This window comes from Chrysochloris asiatica, unplaced genomic scaffold, assembly GCF_000296735.1.
Source record: "Chrysochloris asiatica unplaced genomic scaffold, ChrAsi1.0 scaffold00298, whole genome shotgun sequence".
Classification (NCBI taxonomy): Eukaryota; Metazoa; Chordata; class Mammalia; order Afrosoricida; family Chrysochloridae; genus Chrysochloris; species Chrysochloris asiatica.
The window spans coordinates 1,157,202-1,184,238 of record NW_006408816.1 but is presented as its reverse complement, the minus strand read 5'-3'; the positions used below and the strand labels follow the sequence as shown (position 1 = coordinate 1,184,238).

General features: G+C 36.7%; 1 protein-coding gene across 1 annotated transcript in view; it reads right to left on the bottom strand.

Moving 5' to 3' along the window:
- Positions 1–18,498: 18,498 nt before the first annotated feature.
- Positions 18,499–27,037, bottom strand: part of LOC102817604 (1,4-alpha-glucan-branching enzyme-like) — a 477,609-nt gene continuing 469,070 nt past the window's right edge. The window contains exon 16 of the mRNA XM_006874745.1: positions 18,499–18,705. Within this exon, the coding sequence (XP_006874807.1) occupies positions 18,649–18,705 (57 nt within the window). The 3' untranslated portion in view covers positions 18,499–18,648. The remainder of the gene's footprint in view (positions 18,706–27,037) is intronic.

Below are 27,037 nucleotides of genomic sequence, written 5' to 3'. Positions count from 1 at the left end.
TGTTTATCCTGGAATGTTTTGATTACACCATCATATTTGATTGATAGCTTTGCTGGATCAAGGATTCTTGGTTGGCAATTTTTTTCTTTCAGGGTTTTATATATGTCTCCCCAATGCCTTCTCGTTTGCATGGTTCCTGCTGAGAAATCTGAACTTAATCTGACTTGCTTGCCTTTGTATGTGATCCTTCTGTTTTCTCTGGCTGCTTTCAGAAGCTTCTCCTTTTCTTTGAGTTTGGAGAGCTTGACTATGATATGTCTTGGTGATTTTCTTTTGGGTTCTACCCTTCCTGGAGTTCGTTGGGCTTCTTGTACGTTTATCTTTTCGCTTTTCAGGATGTTAGAGAAATTTTTTTCCAGTAGTTCTTTGACTACTTCCTCTGTGAACTTGTGTGATTCTTCTTATTCTGGAATGCAAATAATTCTTAAGTTATTCCTCTTCATGTTGTCCAACATGAATCTTAGACCTTCCTCTGAATTTTTTATCCTTTTTGTGTTTGTTCTTCTATCTTAGTGGCACTGAGAGACCTGTCTTCCAGTTCACTGATTCTACCCTCCATCTCATCTATTCTACTTCTCTGCCCTTTTAGAGTGTTTTCTATTTCTGTTATTTTGTTATTGATCATTTGGACCTCTTTCTGTAGGTTTTTAATTGTTTCCAATGCTGTATCTATCTTGTTTGATTGCTCCTATAGCACTTTCCTGACTTCTTCTTTGTTTTCTCCACTGCATTGTAAAGTGTTTTGAAACATTTTATAATATATTTTTTTGGATACTTTCTCAGGCATTTCCAAGGCCTGCCTTCCTTCCAGAATGGAGTCCAGGTCTACTAGGTCATCTGTTTTAGATATTTTATCTTTTTTATGGACATGCGCTGATATAGTCATCTGCTTTTGCCACTTGGACATGTTTAGTGTTTATCTGCGGCCCTAATACTTAATTGTGTATGTGTTTTGGTAATTTTTTATGCTTTCTGATTGCTTCCAGGAAGGTGTGATCAGGACGTGGGCTTCCCTTTTCGCTCTTCTTATTGCTTAACTCAGAGTAACTTTCACAGGTGTTGCCTGTTTACCTGGTATATGGCAGCTGGTATTGGTTTTTGCCTGGGTTTTGGTGTTTTATAAAGTGTGATTGCAGTTTGGCTATTTGGCAGCAGTTGCTGATTCTTCTCATGTAATATAGGGAGACACAGAGTCCTCCAAAAGCAAAAGGGAAGCTACGTAACAGCCAAACAACACCTGTTGGGTAAAAAACAAAATCAAAAACAAAAACAAAAACAAAAATGAGAGAAAGAGGAAAAAGAAGATAATAACGCAGCACCAACAAAAAGAAGATTTAATACAGCAGTCTCTAATCATAGAAAAGTAAGAGGAGGGAGGGAAGAAAGAGGGGGAAAAAAAAAATCTGTATCTTAATATAAGTAAGTCTTTAATGTCCTGAGTTCCTGGCTTCAAAGCTGTCCTAGAGATTTTGCCTTTAAACTCTCTTTCTGTCACTTCTGCCCTCCTCTCCTTGTTGTTGTTAAGTGCTGTTGAGTCAATTCTGACCCATAGTGACCCTGTGTAGGGTTTCTGAGGAGCAGCTGGTGAGCTTGAACCACCAACCCTGCAGTTCAAAAGGCTTTGCAGTCTGGTGCATTAACTCACAGCGCCACACCAGGACTCCTCTCTTACCCATGATAAAAAATTCAGGCCAAAAGGGGGACAGATCAGTGCCTCAGCTTGGGCTGAGTGTTTGTGAGGATTCCTGGCAGAAGAAACCACCAGCGGTGAGGGTGGGGCGTGGCCACTTGGCTCAGGCACTCCCTCTATTCACCAGAATGGAGGTGGGAAAACAGTGAGCACACCAATTACCCGACACCAAGGAAAAAAATAAAATCAGAACAATGCAAAAATGATAATGTCAAACCTTTAAAACATTCCTATATCTGTGGGTCAGAGCCTTGGAACTCTGTTCTGGTTCTTTTTTGCCCTGTACTCCGCATTAGTGCTGACGGCGACCTTCACTACATCTCCACCTTCGCCGCCGTCAAGCCCTGCCTCCTTCCATCATCTATCTCTTGATATATCAACCAATTGCAATAAAAAACGTGTATTGTGCTGTTGTTGGGTTGAATGCTTTTATACATTTGAGATCAAGTAGGTTGACTTCGGTGTTTATTTCCTCTTTGTATTTGTTGGCTTTATTTCTGGTTGTTCTATCCTTTTTTGAAAATGGTGTATTAAAATTTCCCACTGCTATTGTAGATTTGTCTATTTCTTCAATTCTAGGGTTTACTTTATATATTTTGGGGCTCTTTCACTGGCAGCATAGATATTATGGTTATGTCATGTTCAAATAACCTTTTAATTATCAGATAATGCTATTCTTTATCTCTTATGCTGGTTTTTGCCTTAAAGTTTATTTTATCAGAGATTAGTTTTGCTACTTTTGCTCATTTTTTATTGAAATTAGCTTGGAATATTTTTTTTCCATAGTTGAACTCTAAATCTAGTTTTGTCTTTGTGTGTAAGGTGTGTATATAGTAGCTCATAATATCAACTGAGAGGGAAGGAGTCTTCACATCAAAGATCAACACTATCTGTTCTGTACACAGGGTTGATAAAGACATGCAATTTAGATACTGGCTAAATACAATGGGGGGGATGCTATAAAAGCATAAAGTGTCTGACTTAGAAGTTTTCAAGAGTAATTTAGTGAGTAATTGTTATCATACCTAACTGCTATTATTATAACTATAATGGTAGAAGTTGTGTAACAAAAGGAGGGGCAGTTAATCTTACATTTCTGGAACAGAGACCATCAAAAGAGAAGATCATGAGTGGAATTCGGAACCCTAACCAGGGAAACAGTGACACCAGAGATGGAGGCAGAGGTGATAGCATGCAGAGATTGAGCAGCTAAGGACTCTAGACTCATAGAAAGAAATGCTGCGCACTGGCGGCCAGGAGGCTGGTCCAGAATGTGTCATTTAGTTGTTTAAACTATTATATATTCCTGCATGCTTTTTTTAATTATTGCTTTTGTACATAAAAAAAGAGGGAGGTTTTCTTGATAAAAGAAACAATCTTTGATTTTTTTTTGGAGGGGAGGACATGGTACATGTGCTAGAGAGTAGACATGCATTGACATAGGTGAGGGGGCAGACAATGTACAACCAAAGGGAGGTTGGCAGAGGAAAGATAGGATTGATGAGAGACACAGGGAGGAATGCAGTGGCTAAAGTTAATAGAGATAAATGCTCTTAACTGTTTGTGCATGAAGGGGATTGCAACCATGTAGTAAAGCAAAGTATATGATTTGTTTAATGGAAAGCTGATGATCTGCTCTGTAAATCTTCATTCAATTGACAATAAAATGTTTTTGTTTTTTATTTTTTAAATCAACCATTAGATAGAAAACTGATGCTTACAGTTTTCTGGGATTCTCAAGGGTCAGTATTGGAACTCTATTAGGAAAAGTTTCAACATTCAACAGTGCTTGTTGCAGAGAGATATTTACTAAAGAATTGAAGCCTAAACTTTGAATTAAATGAAGAGGACTACATTTAATCTAAGGGAATTGTGAACTTGCATGAAGACGCACATCCATACAACACAGTTGACACTGCAAAAACTTCACTTAGACGTGTAAAAGCATCTTCCTTTTAGTCCTGATCTTGCTGCGTCGGACTTTCACCTGTTTGGTCCCCTGAAAATAGTCCTTCAAGGATGAAGATTCACCTCTGATGAAGAGTAGAACAGTGCATTCATGGCTTTCAGCTCAGTTTTGGCATTTTTAATAAGGGAAAATGAAAACTTGTTGACAGATAGGCAAAGTATATAGAAAAGCATGGCCATTATTTTGCCAAATTATATATTTGTCTTTTCTAAAAGTTGATTACAATAATTCTACATCCAGAGTGAGGATAATGTTTGACTCACCTTTGTACGTTTCACTAGTTTTGCTTCTGTAGAAAACTTGGCCTATGATACATGTCATTCCAGTCTTAGTCCTCATCTTTCCCTTCATGGACCCTTTGAATTACTGGATCATGTTGAATAAATGTGAAGATATGTGTAGAAAGTTAGCACTCATTGTATTTACTTCTTCTAATGTAATATACTAAAATGTTCTCTTTCTGTAAAACTACAGTGTTGCCTAACTACTTACTTGAATTCTAGGCAAAACTCACTTGTTGATTAAATGATCAATTCAGGCATTATGTTCTCATTGATAAATGGATCATTTAGGATTGGATTGGATGAATGTATCCAGAAATTATAGATGTATTAGTAAATACATAATGATTTATTTTTCTTTTGCTTAAAATAAATCCAAGATGAAAGTTATCTAGGATTGTATGATTTGTCAAGCCATCAGGGGTCTTCCCTCCTTTCTTGCCTATAATAGCATGCAAAGCTATTTAACAGTCTAAATAAATGTAGAACACCAGCCAAGTTATCCAAACAGCTGAAGGGAAAGGTAGAAGGTTATTTTTGTTGGAAACTATCCCAACTTTTCTGTTTTCCTTTTTAAGAGCCCATTCTAGACGTCTGACCACACTTCTTCAGTATTTTACTTCCTGATAGGTTCAAATATGGATCTCTTCTGGTCATCTGGTCTGGTAACTGTCTTCCCAATTTCTTGGCACAGATAAACGAGCACCTCCAATGCTGTATCAGTTTGTTGAAACAATTCAATTTGTATTCCATCCATTTCTGAAGACTTATATTTCGCCAATGCCTTCAGTTTAGCTTGTTGTTGTTGTTAAGTGCTGTCAAGTAGCTTGTGACTCATAGCGACCCTGTGTAGGGTTTCCAAGGAGCAGCTGGTGAGCTTGAACCGCTGACCTTGCAGTTGAAACGGCTTTTCAGTCTGGCGCATTAACCCACAGCGCCACACCAGGACTCCTCAGTTTAGCTTGGACTTCCTTTAATACCATTCGTTCTTGATAATACAACTTGAAATGGATGAGCATTGACCAATTCTTTTTGGTACATTGATTCTTTGTAATCTGTCCATCTTCTTTGGATGCTTTCTGCATCATTCATTACTCTGTCCATTAAATCCTTCAGTATAGCAAGCCGATGTTTGCATTTTTAATTCAGCTTGGGAAATGGTGAACATGTTCTTCCCTTTTGGTTTTCTAACTCCACGTCCTTATACTTATCACTGTAATACTTCACTTTGTCTTTTTGTGCTGCCCTTGAAATTTTCTGTCCAGCTCTTTTAGTTCATCATTTATTTCAGTTGTTAACTTCTCTAAGCACAAGAGCAACTTTCAGAGTCTACTCTGACATCCATTTTTGTCTTTTCTTTCTTGTATTTTTAATGGCCTTTTGCTTTCTTCGTGTATGATGTTCTTTATGTCATCTCACTACCTTTCTGGTCTTCAGTCATTGGTGTAATAGGCATCAAATCTGTTCTTGAGATTGTCTCTGATTCAGGTTTGATATTTTCAAGGTCATGTTTTGGTTGTCTTGGATTTGTCAGCTTCAGGCTAAATTTGCATATGAGCAAGTGATTATCTGTTACATCGTCTGCACCTGGCCTTCCTTCACTGATGGTATTGAGCTTCTCCACTATCTCTTCCTATAAATGTAGTGAATTTGATTCCTGTGTATCCCATCAGGTGTAGTCCATGTGTATAGTTACCATTTATGTTGTTGAAAAAAGGGATTTACAATGAGCAAAATCCTATCATGTGATGATCTCAAGCACTATTTCTATTACCAAGGCCATATTTTGCAATTACACATCCTCATTTTTTGTTTGCAACTTTCACATTTCAATCACCAGCAAATATTAATGAATCTTGACTGCATGTTTGATCAATTTCAAACTGAAGAAGTTGGTGGAATTCTTCAATATCATCATCACAGGCTTTAATGTTTGGTGTATAAATTTGAATAGTGTTATTAACTGGTCTTCCTTATAAGCATATGGATACTATCCTATCACAACATTTTACTTTAAGATAAATCTTGTAATGCTCTTTTTTGATGATGATTACAATGACATTTCTTTTCAGTTTATAATTCCTGACATAGTACACCATATGACTGTCAGATTCAAAATGGCCAAAACAGGCCATTTCAGCTCACTAATGTCTAGGATTACTGGTCTTTATATGTTCCATTTAATTTTTGATAATTTTCAATTTTCCTAGATTTATACTCCATACATTCCATGCTCTGCTTATTAATGGATGTTTGCTGCTGTTTCACTTCATTTTTAGTTGTGTCCCATCAGCAAGTTCAGTTCCTTGAAAGTTTTGTTCCATTCATGCCATTAAGGTCTACTCTACTCTTAGGTATCACTTTAGGCAAATCTGCTGCACAGGACCTGTTTTACGTATTCAGTTGTAAAGAGGTAAGTTTGAGGACTAAAGTACACCTGGCCCAAACCATGATATTTCCAACAGCCTCATATGCATATGAAAGTTGGACCAGAATTAGGAGACCACAGAAGAATTGATGCATTTGAGTTATGGTATTGGAGAAGAATATCAAAGATACCATGTATTGCCAGAAGAATGAACAAACCTGTGTTGTAAGAAATATAACCAGAATTCTCCACAGAAGCCAAGATGACCAGATGTTGTGTCTTCTACATTTGATATATTATCAGTAGGGACCAGTCCCTGGAGGATATCGTGCTTGCTAAAGTGGAGAGTCAGCAAAAAAGAGGGAAATCCCCAATGAGATGGAAACGCGCAGGCTTGACATAATAGCAGCAATGGGTTCAAGCATAGAAGCAATCGTAAGGATGGTGCATGACCAGGTGGTGTTTTGTTCTGTTGTATATAGGGTCACTGTGTGTCAGAACACACTTGATGTGTTTAACAACCACTATTTTGAGCAGGCAGTTTTTCCCATGTTGTATTTTTAGTACCTTCCAACCTGAAGAGCTCATTTTCTGATGCTATATCTGGCAATGTACTGATGCTCTTCATAAGGATTTCAGTTGTTAACCATTCTGAAGTAGTCAGCGTCTCATTTTCCTACTTTGCATTAGTCTGGATGCTCCACTGGAACCTGTCCACCATTGGTACCTTGCAGGTACTTAAAATACAAGTGCCACTACCTCCAGCATCATAGCAACACACAAGCTACCAAGTATGGCAACCTGAAAGATGAGTGGTGAACAGACATAACAGAAGCATAGAAAGCTCAAATGTCAGAGAGAATCTTAAAATAAAGATTAAAAAGAAAGAAGAGTTTAAATACAGATGAAAACAAAGAGTAAAATAGCTTTGCAGAATGTAAAATAAGGAGAAATATCTTGTTTTCTTTTAAATGACTAGAATGAAGACTTTAAGTAAAGGAATAAAGAAAAAGCAGTAGCTTCATGTTCAAAAGTCAAATAAAAATAATGAGGTTAAAGTAGAAACGTAAACAAATATGTCCGCTCTAATCACAGCAGAGGCAAAAAAATAAACCTACAGCAATGTGCTCAGAAATCATACAACTGAATGCACTTATGAGGGAAAAAAGGGAGACTGGAAAATTATAAAGAAACTCAGATACAGTATGGAATAGAGCATACATTTTCAGTTCAATTCTAAGAGGCAATTTTTAAATCCTCCAAACTTACCTTTCAACAGAGTGTTTGAGTGTTGGAGCATGACATCTTCTATTTGGATTCAACAGTCACCATCCTAAAGACATTTAAATTCAATTAAAAATGTACATTTGAGGGTCAATTTTTTATTCCTGATCTAGAAGTCCTTAGAAATCCATTGTCAAATGGGGTGAAAGATGGCAGAGTGCAGTGAAATGAGCAAGAGTCTAAGATTTGAGATCTGAATGCTAGGTTTGTTACTGCTGTTATTTAACACAGCAGTTCTCATTGTGGAAACTCCTTTTCTATAAACTGTGATAAAATATTCATCTTGCAGTGTTTGAGTTGGTGATAAAGCATATAAAGTGCCTTGCATAGGGCATAGTAACAAGAAGGCATTCATTATGTGGCAGCTGGTGTATCATGTATTTTTAAAAATATACCTCTTTATAAAAATAAATTAGGCATTCAATTCCTGCTTCTATAAATAAAAATTTCACTGAGTGATACTCTTATAAGAAAGAAAATATTGGGACTAACGAGTGACTCTCTCTGTGTGTGGAGGCCTTCCAGATCATATGATCAGTTTTAATCAAAAATTCACAAGATAGCCAAAGGCATTTGTGAAATGAAATTACCTGCAGTGTTTTTCATCATTTATATTACTGGAGTGAACGGAAAGTGACACTACAAACTCAGTTAAAAAGAATCCCTAGTGGACACAAATAAAGAAGTAATAACAGTACAGACAGTCCCCAGGTTATAAACTTACAGACAACTCCTTGTTGTTGTTAATTGTTGTTGAGTCAGTTCCAAGTCATAGAGAGTCTTTAGGGTTTCCAAGGAGTAACTGGTGGGTTTGAACTGCTGATCTTTTAGTTAGCAGTTCACTGCTTATCCTAACAGCGCCTCACCAGGTCTCTACAGACAATTCCCACTCGCTCTTTAATATTATGTAAATTTGCCCTCAATTTTTTGTTATTTTCATAGTTGAAGGAATGCAAAATGACTTCTCAGTAAAGTAGCTCATGCCTCCCTGTCTGAGAGGGCACAGTTAACTCTTCAGATGTTTTGAAGGAGAGACTGATGGTGGTGACAGTGTATCTCTGACAACAACTTTGAAGATGTCCCCAATCAACAACTCATCATCCATGAAGCTATTGATTAAATAATACCATTTAAAAAACAATGTCCACACTCCTCACTCTTATTGACTACCATTTTAGGTAAGAACTAAGTCATTGAATGCTTTCTTAAAATCACCGGGAATGAAGAGCTGAGACTTGAACACCTTTTGACCACTATATCACTTGTTCTTTTGAATTAAAGTATAGGCTTCTGGGTAATACCCTTTGCACATCATATCTTTTTCTGATACAACTGACAGGACACATAAGAAGAATCATGAGATAAGTAAAATTCTGATGGTCATGCCCTTTAGTATAAGCATATTTATCACGAAATACATTTATAAATTTACCAAGAGTCAAAATCCTGATGTAACATTTTAAAATATAGAAACCCAAAGACATTTATACATTCTGGTTAAGTGCCGTTGAGTCAGTTCCCATGCAGAGCGACCCTGTATAGAATTTCTGTGAAGCAGGTAGTGGATTTGAATAGCCAAGCCTGTGGTTTGAAGTCCAGTGCTTATCCTATAGCACCATACTAGGAGTCCAAGTACTGCGGTTTAATTCTTCAACTATCAATTAAGAACTTATGCCCTAAAGTCTGAATGTTTGTCTGCATTACACTACATATCACCATTAATAAGATGACTGAGCCAAAGAAGTTAGAGGGGTGTTCATTTGATTTTTCCACCTAAAGGTTCACCTTAGTGGGAAAATGTATCCACATTTCAATTCTAACACATAGTGAATGAGAAATGAAGTCTACTGTATTTAAAGGACATGACATTGCTTATGCCATAAATTGCTTTTTTTTCCCCCAGCAAAGTATTTTACTTAGCAAAGTTCACAGTTCAGTGCTTATCCCTCTATAAAGAGTATCTATAAATAAAACTACAACTCTTAAGAACCCAAGTAAAGGGCACAACTCAAAACAGGCACAAGGCTGGCCAGAAAGCTGTGTTGCTGTTTGGTTCTTCCAGGTACTCTCTGCTTTATTCATTCTAAACAGGAAGAGCAATAGGAAACCTATTTTACTTTGCTTTCATCACCAGATTCAATGGCTGCAGGACCTAAGAGAGTGAAAAAGATATTTGCCCTGAAGCTGAAAGCTGAACATAAGAGGAAAACACATTACCCTTCACCGCTTCCCTCCCAGATCTGTCTGCATGACTTTCTGTGTTAGTTGAAGAATAGGATCCTTATTCAGACAACCTCCTGAAAGATTCCACATAGCAATAGCTTTATCCCTGATGGGTGACAAATGGTGAATTGCTATTGCTAAGGGGAGTGTTGGAGTCAGAAGAAAAGATACTTGCAGTTTTTTACAGTTGCCATGAGAAACACAAATTTACTGTCACTGGTTACTTTTTGAACTTGAGAAGCATGGTGACTAAATCCCTCATTTTATGTTACAGATGAATATATCAGCAAAGAACAGAGAAAAGCAAGTAACATGTAACTTAAAGAAAATAGGAGAGGAATTGACCACTGTAGTTCTACTGTTATAAAATAATAATCTAGGGAAAATGTTTACAATTCAATTTTTTAATATTCTAAACAATGATATTTTCTGATTAGGTTATGTTAATCTAAAACATTAAGCATTATTTGGTACTAGTATTATTTTGGATAGCAGAGAAATTACTAGCATGTATAAGCTAATGTATGAAAAAGTTATGAAAATCTACAGTCATCTATGTTTTTCAGAACATAAAAATTAAAACAGTAAAATTACTTGTTTAGAAAGTCTACAAAAGGCATTATTCTCATTTCTGATATTGGTAATGAACATACCAGAGAAGAAAAAACAAATCACAAAAAATGAATTGTGTATCTTCTATTGTGATTCAAAACTACCAGCTGTTCCATGGGAGAAAGATGAGGCTTTCTGCTCCCATAAGATTTGCAGCCTTGGAAACCCTGTACAGGGTCACTATGAGTTGAAACTGACTCCACAGTACTTAACAACAACAACAACAACAACATTATGGTTATTGAAAACCTCTACTCAATAAAAAAAAAAAAAAAAAAAACTTTCTCACTAGATGACATAATGATGTGAATGTTATTGATATAGAAAAGAAATTCCCAAAGTGAAATATACCAGAGTATTACAATGCTCTACAAAGACATTCTTTGCTATGATGTTGTTGGTGGTGAGTGCTGTTGAGTTGGTTCTGATTCATAGCAACCCTGCATAGGGTTTCTGAGGATTAGTTAGTGGATTTGAACTACAGATCTTATGGTTCACAGTCCAGTGCTGATCCTACAGGACAACACCATAGATGGACAAAAGTCTATATATTATTTTAGACTCTTAATGTTTTTATAATTTGTATCTAGCAACATACATGTATTATGATTATTTCTGGGTGGGTTGGGGCAATTAACATTACATTGCTAAATTTATGCCTTAGACTGTGAGATATCAAGAACATATTAACAAAGTCTATCTATTGTCAGGAGGGACCAGTCTCTGGAGAAGGATATCATGTTTGGTAAGGTGGAGGGTCAGAGAAAAAGAGGAAGACCCCAGTGAGATGGATTGGCAACGTGGCAGCATCAATGGGCTCAAGCATGGCAACAAATGTGAGGTTGGCCCAGGATTGGACAATGTTTCGTTCTGTTGTACATCGAGTAGGTACTGACTCGATGGCACCTAACAACAACAAATCAATACGAAGAGAATATATAAAATAATCCCTGTCTTTTGTGGTTTTATTATTATTTTTTTTACTTTATCACAAGGAACACACATTATTTAAAAGAAAATGGGTTCCAAAACTGCAAGGAAGACGTGGGCTGAGTCCAACCACATTACATAGATTCCTGTCGACCTAGAGTATGGTGAGACCTGGTTGGCCCAAAGTATGGTGAGAGCTGAGGACTCCTGAGTCCATGGACAAGGGCTAGAGCAGAGAGTGAAGCATCCAGCTGACATGAAGTGAGGGGAGATGCACAAGAATGGCCAGACTTACAGGTAGTATCCATTGGACCTAGCTTCAATGGCTGGAGGATCAGAACTCAGCTAGAGGAATATATTTAAAAAAAAAAAAATTGATAAAGGAAACGAGGGTAAATTGCTGCAGTTTGATGAACTTGACCTATACTTATGGATATAGTATCTTAAAATACAAACCCAAAGGGAAGGAATCTTCACAGCAAGGATCATTCCCATCCCCTCTGTACACAGGGTTGATAGGGACTGGTAACTTAGCTATTGGCTACCTAAAAAGGAGCTCTGGTAGCATAGTGGTTACGAATCGGGCTGCGAACCTTAAGGCCAGCAGTTCGAAATTACAAGCAGCTCTGCGGGAGAAAGATGAGGTGTTCTGCTCCCGTAAAGATTTACAGCCTTGTAAACCCTGTACAGGGTCGCTATGGGTCGGAAATGACTTGACGGCACTTAACAACAACAACCTCAAATGGGGGGGGGGGGAGGCTATAAAGGCATGAAGTAACTGGCTTACAAGTTGTCAAGAGGAAGTTTAGTTTTAGAGTGTGCTGGGAAGGTAGAATCCCCACTGAGTGGTTTTCATCCTGTCTAGACAGGTCTGGTGAAAGGAAATGGGAATAAGATTCTTGTGATTCAATAGTGAGTAATTGTTATCATGACTAATTGTGATTTTCACAACTGTAGAGGTAGAAGTTTTGTAGCAAAAATAGGGGAATTGTTGATCTTATAGTCCAGGAATGGAGGACCCTAGGACCATCAAGGGAGAAGAGCCGAAGCCAAATGTGGGACCCTATCCAGAGAAGTGGCAATGCCAGAGATGGAGGCAGAGATGATGACATGGAGAGATGGAGCAGCTGAGGACTCTAGATTCATGGATGTAGAGGGTGGCCAGCAGGGTCAGGCTTGCAGAGTGTGCCCTCTGGTTGTTTGAATGATTGTATATTCCTGAGTGTTTTGGTATACAGCCAAAAAAAAAAAAAAAAAACCAGAGGGAATAGAAGCAATTACTGTTTAATAATGATGCATTGAGATGATTGTAATCATTGCAATAAAATGAAATACGATAGGATGAGCGTAAAACTGATGTTCTCCCATGTGAGCTATCATTCAATATACAATAAAAGCTTAACAACAAAAAAAAAACAAAACAGAAAATGGGTTCTATGTGTTAGGTAAACTCTTGTCATTAAAAACAAAAAACCCAAAAAAATCCATGATAGAGTAATAGCAAATCTTTTCATACATAACACATGCAAAAGTGAGAAATTAAAATTAGAAAGACAAAACATTGTGGCTACACATGTAATTATCAATAACAGGTACAACACACAGATAGGGAAGACAGTGGTTAAATGTTAGTAACTTCCTTGTCACAGGGAAAGTATCACAGGAGACTTTCAGTAATGCTTCTCATTGTACATCATCATCAACTAGCATCACAGATGATTTTATAAAATCAAACTATTATTCTACTTTGAAGTTAATTAGATAAAACTTTATTCAGTGCTTTACTAAAAAAAGGTATAAGGTGGGTGGTTAATTAATATATATAGATGTAGCTACTATGCAAAAGCAATTCTCTATTGCTTATCTCTTCCTTACTGAATTAATATTTAATTTAAAGACTTCCCAGTACTACTTATTAATCATAAATGATCTGGCTAAAAACAATATAACAAGCAGCCAGTATTAATATACAGGAAAAAAGAGATCTTAAAAAAGTGACAATTCATATCTAATAAATGCATCATAATATCTCAGTTATGAATGAATTACATTAGGAATTTTATCAGTGACTTTAAACCTGTGTCCTACTATATAATAAACCAAGGGGCAATTGAGTATTTCACTGAGTTGAGATATCTAATTCAGCTTTTATAAGTGCTCATGCTTACTACTGGCAAGTAGTTTAGGCATATGAGTTGGTCAGCATAACTTGGAAGATACAAAAACCTAGTTGTTGTTATGTATTGTTGAATCAGTTCTGACTCATAGTGATGCTATGTACAACAGAAGGCCCAGTCCTGCAACATCCCCACAATTGTTGTTATGTTAAAGCCCATTGTAGCTGCCACTGTGTCAATCTATCTTGTTGGGGGTCTTCCTCTTTCTCACTAACCCTCCACTTTACTAAGCACAATGTCCTTAATGTCCTGACACCATAGTCAAAATACAAGAGATGAAGTCTCGCCATCTTTGCTTTTAACGAGCATTCTGGCTATACATCTTTCAAGTTAGATTTGTTCTTTTGGAAATCCATGGTTAATTCCATATTCTTTTCCAATACCATGATTCAATTGCATAGATTCTTTTATAGTCTTCCTTATTTATTCATGCACCAAATTCACATACATATGAGGCAACTGAAAATACCATGTCTTGGGTCAGGTGCACCAAGGTCCTCAAAGTGACATCTTTGCTCTTTAACACTTTAAAGAGATTTTACAGTAGATTTGCCTAATGTAGTAAGTCATTTGTTTTCTTGACTGCTGCTTCCATGAGTGTTACAAACAAAATGCTGTCTGTGACAACTTCAATCTTTACTCCGTTTATCATGATGCTATTTATGGGTCCAATAGTGAATATTTGTGTTTTCTTTGCATCAGGTGCAATCACATCAGTATTTCAGGACCTATTGGCTTCCGGCAAGTAAGGTTGTGTCATCTGCATTTTGAAAATTTTAAAGAATCTTTCTACAATCCTGATGCCACATTCTTCTTGATATAATACAGCTTCTCTGATTATCTTCCCAGCATACAGATTGATAAGTATTTTGAAAGAATACAACCCTAGCGCATACCTTTCCTAAATTCAAACCATTCAATATCCCCTTTTCTGCTTGAACGATTACCTCATGTTCTATATACAGGTACCTTATGAGCACAATTAAGTGTCCTGGAATACCCATTCTTTGTCAGGATTCACACAGTTGAATGCCTTTGCAGTCAATAAAGCACATGTAGACATCTTTCTGGAGTCATGGTGTGGTGCTGTGGGTTAATGCACAGGACTGCAAGGTCGGTTTGAACTGCAAGGTTGGCAATTAAAGCTCAGCAGTCGCTCCTCGGAACCCTATACAGGGTCGCTGAACTGGAACCGAACACTAAACAACAAAACATCTTTCTGGGTATTCTCTGCTTTCAGTCAAGATCCATCTGATGTCAGCAAGATATCCTTAGTTCCATGCCCTGTTTTGAATCCAGCTTGAATTTCTGGTAGTTCTGTTGATGTACGGTTGCAACCATTTCTTAAATTATCTTCAACAAATTGTACTAGCATGTGATATTAATGATATTGTTCTATGATTTATGCATTCTGTTGAGTCACCTTTCTTTGGAATGGGCATATATATGGATCTCTTCCAATCAGTTGGCTAAGTAACTAGCTGTCTTCCAAATTTCTTGGCATAGATGAATGAGCATCTCCAGCACTGTGTGGGTTTGTTGAATCATTTCAATTCCTGAGGCCTTGTTTTTTGCCAGTCCCTTCCATGAAGCTTGGATTTCTTCCTTCAGTACGATGGGTTCTTGATTATATACTACCTCCTGAAATGGTTGAGCATCAACCAACTCTTTTTTGCACAGTAACTCTGTGTTCCTTCCATCTTCTTTTAATGCTTTCTGCATCATTCAGTACTTTGCTCAAAGAATCCTTTCATAGTTCAGCAAGAAGCTTTTTTTTTTTTTCCCTTCAGTTCTTTCAGTTTTAAAAATGCTGAGCATGTTTTTCCTTTTTGGTTTTCTAACTCCAAGTATTTACACATTTCATTATAATGCTTGACTTTGTCTTATCAAGCTGTCATTTGAAAATTTCCCTTCATCTCTTTTACTTCCTCATTTCTTCCAGCTGCTTTGGTTGCTCTTGCTAAAGAGCAAGTTTTAGAGTCTCTTCTGACATCCATTTTGGTCTTTTCTTTCTTTTAAGTGAACTTTTACTTTCTTCATGTATGGTAATTTTTATTTTATTCCACAACTCTTCTGGTTTTTGCCTCTTAGTGTTTAAAAATGCATAAAATCTGCTTTTCAGAGTGCCGTGTAATGAATTATCAAAAGTCTCATTTAGCCCTAGTCTGTAACTCCTACTAAACAATGTTTCAGCCCTGCTGGATCTGAGTAAGAGAAGGTGGGAGGAAATATGGATAGGAAGAAATGATTCCGCTGTGGATGTTAGCAGAGTTAATTGTAATAACTTCAAACTCTAGCATGGCTTTAAAATGATCCATCTCACTACCATCAAGGAAGATGAGCCAGGAAAGGAGTGTGTCCTTTGGACCCCAATATCGCTTCACATTGAACCACCTAGACAAAGACAGTAAAGCTGTGACACCCTCAGACTAGCAGAGGAGCAGCAGCAGTAGCACAAATAAGAACTAGAGCACAAAACAGAGTAATGGATTTCCCAGTCCACGGAGCAAGTAACACTGAGTGACTTTGGGCAGGAAACTTGCTTGGAGAGTGGGGTGCCTCCAGGAACTTACATGGGGTGGGGTGGGGGAAGCTAGGTTTGTTGACCCACAGAGCTAGAACCGAATGCCAGCAGGCTTAGGCTTATGGTGGAGTGTTGTGTCCTATAGGCATTTATTCAGCAGCTAACTGGAACAAGAGTGTCCTGAGCATTTCTGACCATGAGTTGTAGCCTGTTAATTTCCCTAATAAACTCCATAACTAAGAGTATGGTGTGTGAGTTCTGTGTGGCCATTGCAATGGATTCTCAAACCCAGCTGAGTAGGGTGGGCTATTGAGGAATGGTTGATGTTTCACATATATTTGCACAGTTGACCTCTAAATTAAGGTGGGATAAATTCAAGATCATGCTATTACTTTTGTGGACTTGTTTTCATATTCTTTAGCTTCAGCCTGAACTTGCATATGAGCAAATGAAAATGTGTTCCAAAGTTGGCTCCTGGCCTTATTTTAGCAGCCAACATTGAGCTTCTTCATCATTTGTTCCCACAGACACAGTCAATTTAAATCCTGTGTCTCCCATCAGGTGCGGTCTACATGTATAAAATGGTATTTGTGATGAATAAGTCATTGGTGGTGCAAAGTCATATTTTAACTATTGATCCTTCCTCTTTGTTTCCAACTTTCACATCCAATCACTAGTAATTATCAATGCATCTATATTGCAAATTTGAGTAATTTCAGACTGAATATGTTGTTAGAATACTTCAATTTCATCATCATTGGCTTCAGTGGTTGGTGCATAAATTTGAATAATAGTAGTATAAACTGGTATTTTTTGTTGTTGTTGTTTGATGCTGTTGAGTCAGTTCCAACACAGGGTGACTGTAAATCTTTACAGGACTAGAAAGCTTAATTTTCCTTCTCTGGAGTAGCTGATGGGCTAGAATTTCTGTGTTTTCTTTGTAGGTATACGCATATTACCTGTCACAGACAGTATTGTACTTTAAGATAGAACATTTTTGATGATGAATGCAACACTGTTCTTCATTTTCCATCATAGCAAGCCACATGATTGTTTGAGTCATAATGGCCAATAGAAGTCCATTTCAACTCACTAATGCTTAAAATATCAATCTTTATGCATTCCATTTAATTTCTGATGACTTCCAATTTTCCTAGATTCATACGTCATATATTCCACGCTCTGATTATTAGTATTTCTTCTCATTTTCAGTTGTGCCTCATCAGCAAATCAAGGTCATGAAGCTTTGCTCCATTCCTGTCATTAAGGTCAATTCTATTTTGAGGAGGTAGTCCTTCCTTAGTCATGTTTTCAATGTTTTCCAACCTGAGTGGCTCATCTTCTGGTACTATATTAGACAATGTTCCACTGCTACTTATAAGGTTTCAGTGCCAACCACTCAGAATTGGCCTGCCTTTTTTTCTTCCTAGTCTGTCTTAATCAGAAAGCTCAGTTGATATCTGTCTACCATGGGTGACCCTGCTGGTATCTAAATACTAGTAGCATGGCTTATAGCATATGGCAACACACAAGCCACAACAGTATGACATTGTGACTGAGAAGTAGAAAAACCTAGTAGATAAAGAAAAAAGAAGAATTGATTATTAATTTCATTAAGTCCATCCATCATGCATATGCACATATACATGGGAAACTTACTAATGGAGAGATGAAATATTTTATCCTGGTGTGGCTCTGGAGGATAGGCACTGTAAGGTCAGTGGTTCAATCCAACCAGTTGCTCCTTGTAAACCCTATCCAGTGTTACTATGAGTTAGAACTAACTCCATGACGCTTAACAACAAAGCACTGTAATTCTTATTCCAAATAAATCCCCTAGTATAACAGAATAAACATCAGCAAATGCAATTTTCCAACTTTCTTTATTCACTGAAAATGAAAGGCATATTTTACTCAAATGTTACAATTATTGTTTCAGGTCTTCAGTAGATACCAGTATTTACCAAAATACTAAATGAGCAAAAGATCACAAAATAAAATACGTAAACTCAAGCATGAATGAGTTCATTGATAATGACATTGATATTCCATTTGATAAAATTCTTAATTTTATATTATTACTATTACATGTTTATTGCAGTGCTCCTAAACACAGTTTAATAAAATAAGGCAATATTCTTGGTAACTAAGCGTAATAATCTTTATCATTTAGACCAAGAGATATTAGAACAAATAAGGCCACAAAGCATCATCCTTAAAGTACAGTGTATGCATTAAATAGAAATAAGCATGCATGACAAATGATTAAAATTTGAACTTGAAAAGAATGAAAGAAATGACCAGGAAAATAAAATGGTTAACTTCATATATAACACTTCAGTTGAAATACTAGTTATGCAGTTAGCTTGAAAATACAGAGTCAAGGACTGCAAAAATTTCAAAAATACTATCCTGAATTTTGATGAAAAGTTTTATATTCATTTGCTTATACAAATATTGAATTTTTTATACATCTGAAATTCTTACAAGACAAATGTATTTTGAAGAGTTCCACATTGTAAGTTCTTTGACAAAGTGAGCAAAAACCAAAACATACATTTGCATTTGGTGTAGCTGAAATCAGGACTCTTCAGTTTGGCAGATCCACATTCTGAAGGATGAGGGCCACTCGACTTGGAATGTATACCTAAGTCAACATAATCATGTCAAAGTTATTGAAAAAAGTACTGATGTGATGTTATCATTTCAAAGAGATATGAGCATGGTGTAATATCACATTGCCATAAATTACTATATCTACAATTGCATTGCTCTCAGAAAGCTCAATTCTCAATCCCACAGTTGCACAGGAGAAAAATGAGGCTTTCTGCTCCCGGAAATTCTGTCTCAGAAACCCTACATAAGGTTGCTATGAGTCAGAACCTATTTTATTGTACTTAAAAACAAGAAATGACATCACTCTAAAAGTGTTTTAAAACAATCACCACTAGAGGGCTCCATATGACTTACAAACATCAATGCTGCCTGACAAGACTGACAGAAATGGTACTGTTAATGCCAGGCGTAGGCACTGGTGTCAGGTGGTGAAGAAATACTGCCCCACGGTTCATAATGCTATTCTATTCAGGAAAATAAAAACACAAGAGAAAGCACTGTTTTGCATCAACATTTTTATTTATAACTTTTTTCCATTTTTTGCTTTTGCTTAACGACATTATTAAACTTAAATGACATGTAAGACATTCTGAGTGTATTCTAAATCTCTTTGCAATTTAAAGAAAATTTTAAGATTTAAATTGCACTTAAAATAAGATACATAATCTTCACCTTGCTCATTCTCTCAACTCCGTTCATTGTCCTTATCCTCCTTCTATCACTCATTAGGCGACAGTTCTGTGTACACATCAACACTCTTTCCTTTCCCTGGCTCTCTTGCCTGTGCTGTTTCCTCTACCCCAAACACCTCGTGCTTTGTCAGTGCCTTGTCTCTTGAGTCTTGAAATACATCAGCTTCATGGACATGCATTCCTTGAGCACCCTAGATTTGGCAGGCTTTTACTTTTGGTATCATTTTTGTTTGTATTTCACATATCACAATTTGTGATTTTTTTTTTTTTTCAAGTGTCCTATTGGACTATAAGCATTAGGATACCATAGATGATATTTCTTTATATTTCTAGCTGCTAGTATAATGCCTGGACAAATTATATGTTAAAAAAGGAACAGTGACCAAAAGGATAAATAACAGTGAGAGAAATATAGACATTTCACAATAAATTTTATATTGTATTTAACTTTGAAAAACATAAAATTGAGAATGAGATTAATTTCTTGAGAATTATCTATTGTATGTACTTAACTATTAGTAACCAAGGAAAGAGTAAAAATAATCTATACATGGTTATTATCATTGCAACAATATAGCTTCAATTCTGACTTTAAACAGTATGGTTTTAGGTATTTTATCTCTAAGTGAAAGCATGATTGATGGTTTACAAAGGTGGTTTGAAGCCACCAGTCAAACAATAGAAAAACAGATGTGGCAGTCTGCTTCTGTGACGATGAAAGCCTTGGAAACTCTTAAGCAGTTGGACTTTTTTCTAAAGTCTCAATAGGAATTGGCATTAACTCGATGACAATACTATTTATTATTGTCTGTGTGACTTTGCATTCTAGTTTTAATTTTTACGATAAAAGTAGATTTTAACATATATGTTTAAGTACATTTAAAAATAAATTCTTTTTATTTATTTAAACACATACATGCAGAAACTATTTATTATAGTTATAAAAAGAATAAGTACATATTGATAAACAGACCTAATGTGCTCATTCATTAGTCATTAAACCTCAGACATTTTGTAGCTAGGATTACATTAGAAACATATGAGACAATGTAATGCATGGCTATGAAATTAATTTTTTTTGTAGTTATATTTAGTTATTTTTCCAGTTGCTATTGAGTTGATTCCAATTCAAGGTGACTCAATGTGTTGCAGAGTAGAACTGCAACATTATAAGGGTTTCAGACCTTTCTTCTGATGCACTTCCAGGGGAATTTGAACTGCTGACCTTTCAACTAGTAGTCACATACATAACCATGCAGATAAACTGTGTACTTAATAGGATTCCAGTTATGTTTATCTAGTTAAATCTATACATATCTAATTTATTTATAGCCAACTGTTTATAAGGAATCAGATTGCCACAATATAATCCAATTCCATTGTAGGGGACTGGCCTCGACATAGGGGTTCGGTTCACAAGGTGGAGATACCCAGCAGCGATAGAGATAGCAAAAGAGACACAGAGACAAACAAGAGAGACAAAGAGGCACCCCGAAACCAGGGTGAATGCTGGACTGGCATCAGGCAGATCCTGCGTTGCAAACATCTCAGCCACGAAGGCCGTAATATCCTGCATAGTAAACATCTTGGCTAAACAGGCAGTATGGTTGCAATGCTGGACTGAGCCCCCTGCACGCTGTAACGCACGCCTTGCCAGTCGTAATGCACCTGGATTCGTTCTGTGCCTTCCTTTTATTTAGGGGAGGAACTATACACAAAGCTAGGAGGGACTAAGAAAAGGTACGGCTGTCAATCTTACTTTTCCAGACATTCAGGCACCATTCGCAGGTTCGAATTTCACAACCTACCGCAACTTGGTTTCTCAAGCTTAATTAACATACCTTTTAGCACCTAGCCTCAAATGGGGGGAGGAAAAGGAGGACTGGGAGGATTCCCATTGTGTCGGCTGCTCAGCCCAGGTTCTTCAGGAAAAGAGATGCCTGGGTGAATAGGCAGCACCTGGAAACACTTTAGGGAGGGCATTCCTATTGTCCTTGGAACAGAGACCAGGGAACCACCCAATTTACTCTGAATGAATTCTCTGAGGGAAGAACTTTGCCTGTTTGGAATTTTACAGTCTTGGCTTTTAGGAAAATATTACATTTATCTGTGGATATCAAGGGCTTCATGTATGCAATTAATAAATATAACTGAACACTAAGATGAAAAACAATTTGCTGTTAACTGCCAGGTGGCTAGATCTGTTCCTCAGAGCCTGCGACCTGTAACACTTGGGCTTATAGGGCCTCGAACTTCTGACCAGGCCTACACGGTCTGCAACATTCCATTATTAAGACAGTCAAAATACATGCTACTATCCTGCTCAATCCTTTACTTAAATCCTGTATTTAAAACAAGCCTAATTTTAAACCTCCAAATTTAGAATGGCATAAACAGACCTACTTTTTATTGATAAGGTGTCTATTGGCTAAATCATTAATGCTAAATGAACTGTATTATTTATGTTTTTATCACTGAGTCAGACTGAATACTGAAAAAGAGTCTAACTCATTTAAAACTCAGCATCCCATTTTCTCATTTGTGTAAGAGTGTTAGAATATATGAGCCAGAGAAGAGAAAGGAATCTCTGCTCCACCCAGGAAGCTGATTAAAATTGTTGTTAGATGTACTCCAGTTTCCCACTCATAGCTAACCTATGCACAACAGAACACTACACTGCCAATCTTGTGCCATCCTCACAGTTGGTATGTTTTAGACCATTATTGCTACCACTGTATCAATCCATCTCCTTGGGGTAGTCATTTTCACTGATGTTCTATTTTACCAAGCATGATATCCTTCTCCATGGACTGATCCCTCCTGACAACATGTTCAAAGAATGAGAGTCTAAGTCTCACCATCCTTGTTTTTAATGAGCATTCTGTCTGTACTCACCCCAAGACAAATTTGTTTGTACATCTTGCAGTCCATGGTGCTTTCAATAATCTTCCCCAAGGCTATAACTCAAATGCATTTTCTAAGGTGTATCTTATTCATTGTCTATCTTTCACATGTATATATAAAATTGAAAATACCATGTTTGGAGCCGGTACACCTTAGTCTTCAAACTGGTATTATTGCAATTGAGCATTTTGAAGTGGTGTTTTGCAGCAAATTTGCCTAATGCAATATGCAATATGATTTTTTTGACTGCTGCTTCCACAAGTGTTGATTATGGATTCAAGGAAAATAAAGTTTTTAACAACCTTAATATTTTCTCTGTTTATTATGTTATTTATTGGTTCAGTTGCAGAGATTTTTGTTTTCTTAACATTTAGGTGCAGTGCATGCTAAAGACTATAATATTTAATCTTCATCAGTAAGTATTTCAAGTCCTCTTTGTTTACAGCAAGCAAGGTTGGGTCATCTGCATATCACAGATCACTAACAAATCTTCCTCCAATCCAAAGTCTCAGTCTTCTTCATATCCAGCTTCTTGGATTATCTGGTCAGCATACAGTTTGAATAAGTATTGTGAAAGGGCACAATGCTTAAGCATATTTTTCCTCATTTTAAACCATTCAGTATCCCCTTGTTTTATTCTAATGACTATCCCTTGGTTTATGTATGGGCAAAATTAAGTGTTCCGGAATACCATTCTTTGCCATATTATCCATACTTTGTGATGATCCACAATATTGAATGCCTTTGCACAGTCAATAAAACACACAAAAAACTTGTTTCTGGTATTCTCTGCTTGCAGCCAAGTTCCATTTGATGTCAGCAATGATACTTCTTCTGAAGCCAGATTGAATTTTTGGGAGCTCACTGTCGAAGTGCTGCTGCAACAGTCTTTGAATTATATTAAGCAAATTTTACTTGCAAAAGACATTAATGATATTATCCGATGATTTTACATTCCATTGGGTGACTTTTCTTTGGAATGGGCACAAATACAGCTCTATTCCAATTGGTTGGCCAGGTAGCTGTCTTCCAAATTTCTTGGCATAGATGAGTAAGTGCCAACAGGGCTGCATCAGTTTGTTGTGACATTTCAATTTGTATTTCATCAATTCCTGGAAACTTGTTTTTCACCAATGCGTTCATTGCAGCTTGGACTTCTTCCTTCAATGCCATTGATTCTTGATCATATGCTACCTTTTGAAATGTCTGAAAATTCTTTTTTGTATAGTGACTTTGTATATTTGTCTGTTGATGCTTCATACATCATCCAAAATTTTGTCCATAGAATCCTTTAATATTGTTACCTGAGGCTTGGATATTTTTCTTCAGCTCTTTCAATTTGAAAAATGCTGGGGGTTTTCTAACTCTAGGTGTTGCACATTTTATTATAATACTATATTTTGTGTTCTTGATCTGCCATTTGAAATCTTCTATTCAACTCTTACTTTCTCATTTCTTCCATTTGCTTTAGCTTATCCATGCTCAGTAGCAAGTTTCAGAGTTTCTTCTGACATCCATTTTGTTCTTTCTTTCCTGTGTCTTTAATGATTTTTTTGGTTTCTTTATGTATGATATTCTTGATGTCATCCCTTAATTTTTCTGGACTTTGATTATTACTGTATAATGTATCAAATCTGTTCTTAAGAAGGTTTCTAAATTTCAGTGGGTGTACACTCAAAGTTGCATTTTGGCCTTGGTGGGCATGTTTTCATTCTCTTCAGGCTCAGCCTGAACTTGCATAAGAGCAGTTGATGGCCCAGAGTCAGCACCTGACCTTGTGCTTTGGCTGATGTTATTGAGCGTCTCCCTGATTTTTTCCCACAGATATAGTCAATTTGATTCCTGTGAATTCTATCAGGAAGGTTCATGTGTGTAGTCACCATTTACGTTGTTGAAAAAAGGGATTTGCTATGAATACGTCATTGGTTTTGCAAAATTCTATCATGCAAGCTCCAGGCCATATTTACCAAGTAAGATCCTTCCTCTTTGTTTCCACCTTTTGAATTCCAATCACCAGTAATTATCAATACACCCTGATTGCATGTTTGATCAATTTCAGACTGAAGAAGTTGGTAGAATTACTCAATTTCATCGTTACTGGCTTTAGTTGTTGTTTCCTAAATTTGAATAATAGTGGTATTAACTGGTCTTCCTTGTTAGCATATGGATATTATCCTATCAAACATAGCATTTGTTTCAATATAAATCCTCAAATGTTCTTTTTGATGATGAATGTGACACCATTCCTCTTGGATATGTTCCTAGCATAGTAACCATAGGACTAGCAGATTCAAAATGGCCAATACCAGTCAATTTCAGCTTCCTAATGCCTAGGATATATCAATCTTTATGCCTTCCATTTCATTTTTTACAACTTTCAATTTTCCTAGATTCACACTTTGTGTATCTCATTTTCCAATTACAGATGGATGTTTACAGTTGTTTCTTCTCATTTTGTGTTGTTTTGTACCATGAGCAACTGAAGTCCTGGAAGCTTTTCTTCATTCATGTCATTAAGATCAACTCTGCTTTGAGGAGACAGCTCTTTCCCAGTCATATTTTTAGTGCCTTCTAACCTTAGGGTCTCCTCTTCCTGAACTATATTTGACAATGTTCTGCTACTATTCATAAAGTTTTCAGTGGCTAATCATTCAGAAGTTGTCTGCCTCTCCTTCTTAGTCTGGAAGTGGCATTGAAACCTGCCCACCATGGGTAACCCTGTTATATTTAAAATACTGGTTGCATAGCTTTCAGTATCACAGCAACACACAAGCCACTCCAGAATGACAAACTGACAGATGAGTGGTGGTTGACTAACTTAGAGATTAATCAATAGGTTTAACACATAAGTACATTTATCAAGAACTGAAATATAGAGAAATGACTATGATAAAATGAAATTCCCCAAAACTGCTAGCAAAGTAGACTGGAGTTCTTCTCTATTGCTTTTTGGCATTTGTCAGATGCTCTGACCTTAACAAATATGTTTCAATGGTAGTAACACAGGCATTTATCCACTGGCTTCACAGTTTCAACTGATGGAACACATAAAGATGATGCTGGAGCCATACCTGCTGATGCTGCAGCATGTATGGCTATTTTGGGAATTTTCAGAGCTCTGTTGGTTGCTATCTTTGAAAGCAGATTTGACACTTATTCAGCAGATCTTTTGGATTATTGAGCTTGCGAATTGAGCTTTAGCAAATGTGAACTAGTTGTGATGGGCAGAAATTCCCTGGAACTAGAAAAAGTGATATGAAGTCCACCTGCTCCCTTTTTTGCTGTCAGTTTGGGAAGCATGACTGCTCTCACATGCTGTAGTACCAGATCTATGGCATTTATGGTGCTGTTCAAGTAACCTGACTGACTTCCACTATAAAGGAAATCTGTTTAATAAGGAACTTTATTATGATTTTTTTTTTTTTTTTTTATCTTAGGCTTTTTTTCCCCCTTAAATGTGTGTTTTTTCTTCTCTGGTAAGAAGGAAGACTGTTTTCTTGAACTTTCTGTAATGTATCGGTCTATTTGCCTGCTCTTTTTTGGATGTTACAATCAGTGGTCATTCCATCTGGGGCCTACAGACTCATTTAAAAATTTAAAAACAATTCCTGAAGCACCTGAAGTCATCAAAAAGAAAATGCTGCAGCTGGGAACCTGAGCTAAACTCACCTTATGACCAAGTTGGGTTTGAATTATATCATAGCCTATTCTATTTCTCATGTCCTGTGGTGCTGTGCTCGTCTACCTATTATTGTTACTTATGAGAGAGTCTCCATAGTTTGAACTGCACACTCCACATTTGTGAGATCAAATCAATTAGTGCTTGAAAAGTAATCTTCTGACTTCTGCTGACACTGGTTAGTTAGCTTGTTTTAACTACAATAGGATATCTCTGCTTTTAAAAATCAAAAGGATGCAGCCTATGCCCAAGGATTATGGACCCTCAACTAAGATTGTAGTTTCTTCAAAGTTGACAATCTTTCATTTTGTGTGCACAAATCAACTTGTGTCTTGACATAAATAAAAAACCTTAAATAATTATTAAATCTTGCTGTTGCTGAGTGTTGTCAAATCTGTTCTGACACACAGTAACACGCCATAGGATTTCTGAGGAGCGGCTGGTGAGTTTCAGCTGCTGACCTTGTGGTTCAGACTGACCTTGTGGTCCAGCACATTATCCTACAGTGCCACATCAGGACTCCAAATTATTAAGTAACATGACAATACCAATTTCAAAGTTATGTGCAATAGTTAATGGTTTTTTGCCTCATAAGAATTCATTAAAAAAAATTTTGTTGCTGTAGAGATGGTTTTATGTTATTACTCATCTTCATTCACAGATGATAGAAACAAAGGCATAAAAATATTATTCACTTAAGTCCTCATAGGTAGTAAATGGCAGAAAGGGTACTTGACCCCCATTTCTCTAACATGACATTTTGTGGTCTTTTCACTATATCACCAGGCCTTTCTCCCAAAGGGAACTCTTTCTGGATACATTAGCATTTAAGAGAGTTGACTGCATTAAAGTTTTACTCTATGAATCACACCCATGTCAGGTTAGTTCACTTGTTGAAGTTCAGCTTTATTGTGATTGATTGCTGCTTATTCATGATTACTCTTAGTGAGCTATCTTTCCTAGCCCCTCATGGGTCTTCTGGAATATTTTTGGTTATTTCAGAGACTTAAGGTAATTTTCTTATTCATTTATCAAACTTAAAAATACATATTTTTTTTCAATTTTATTGCATATGTCAACAATTAATG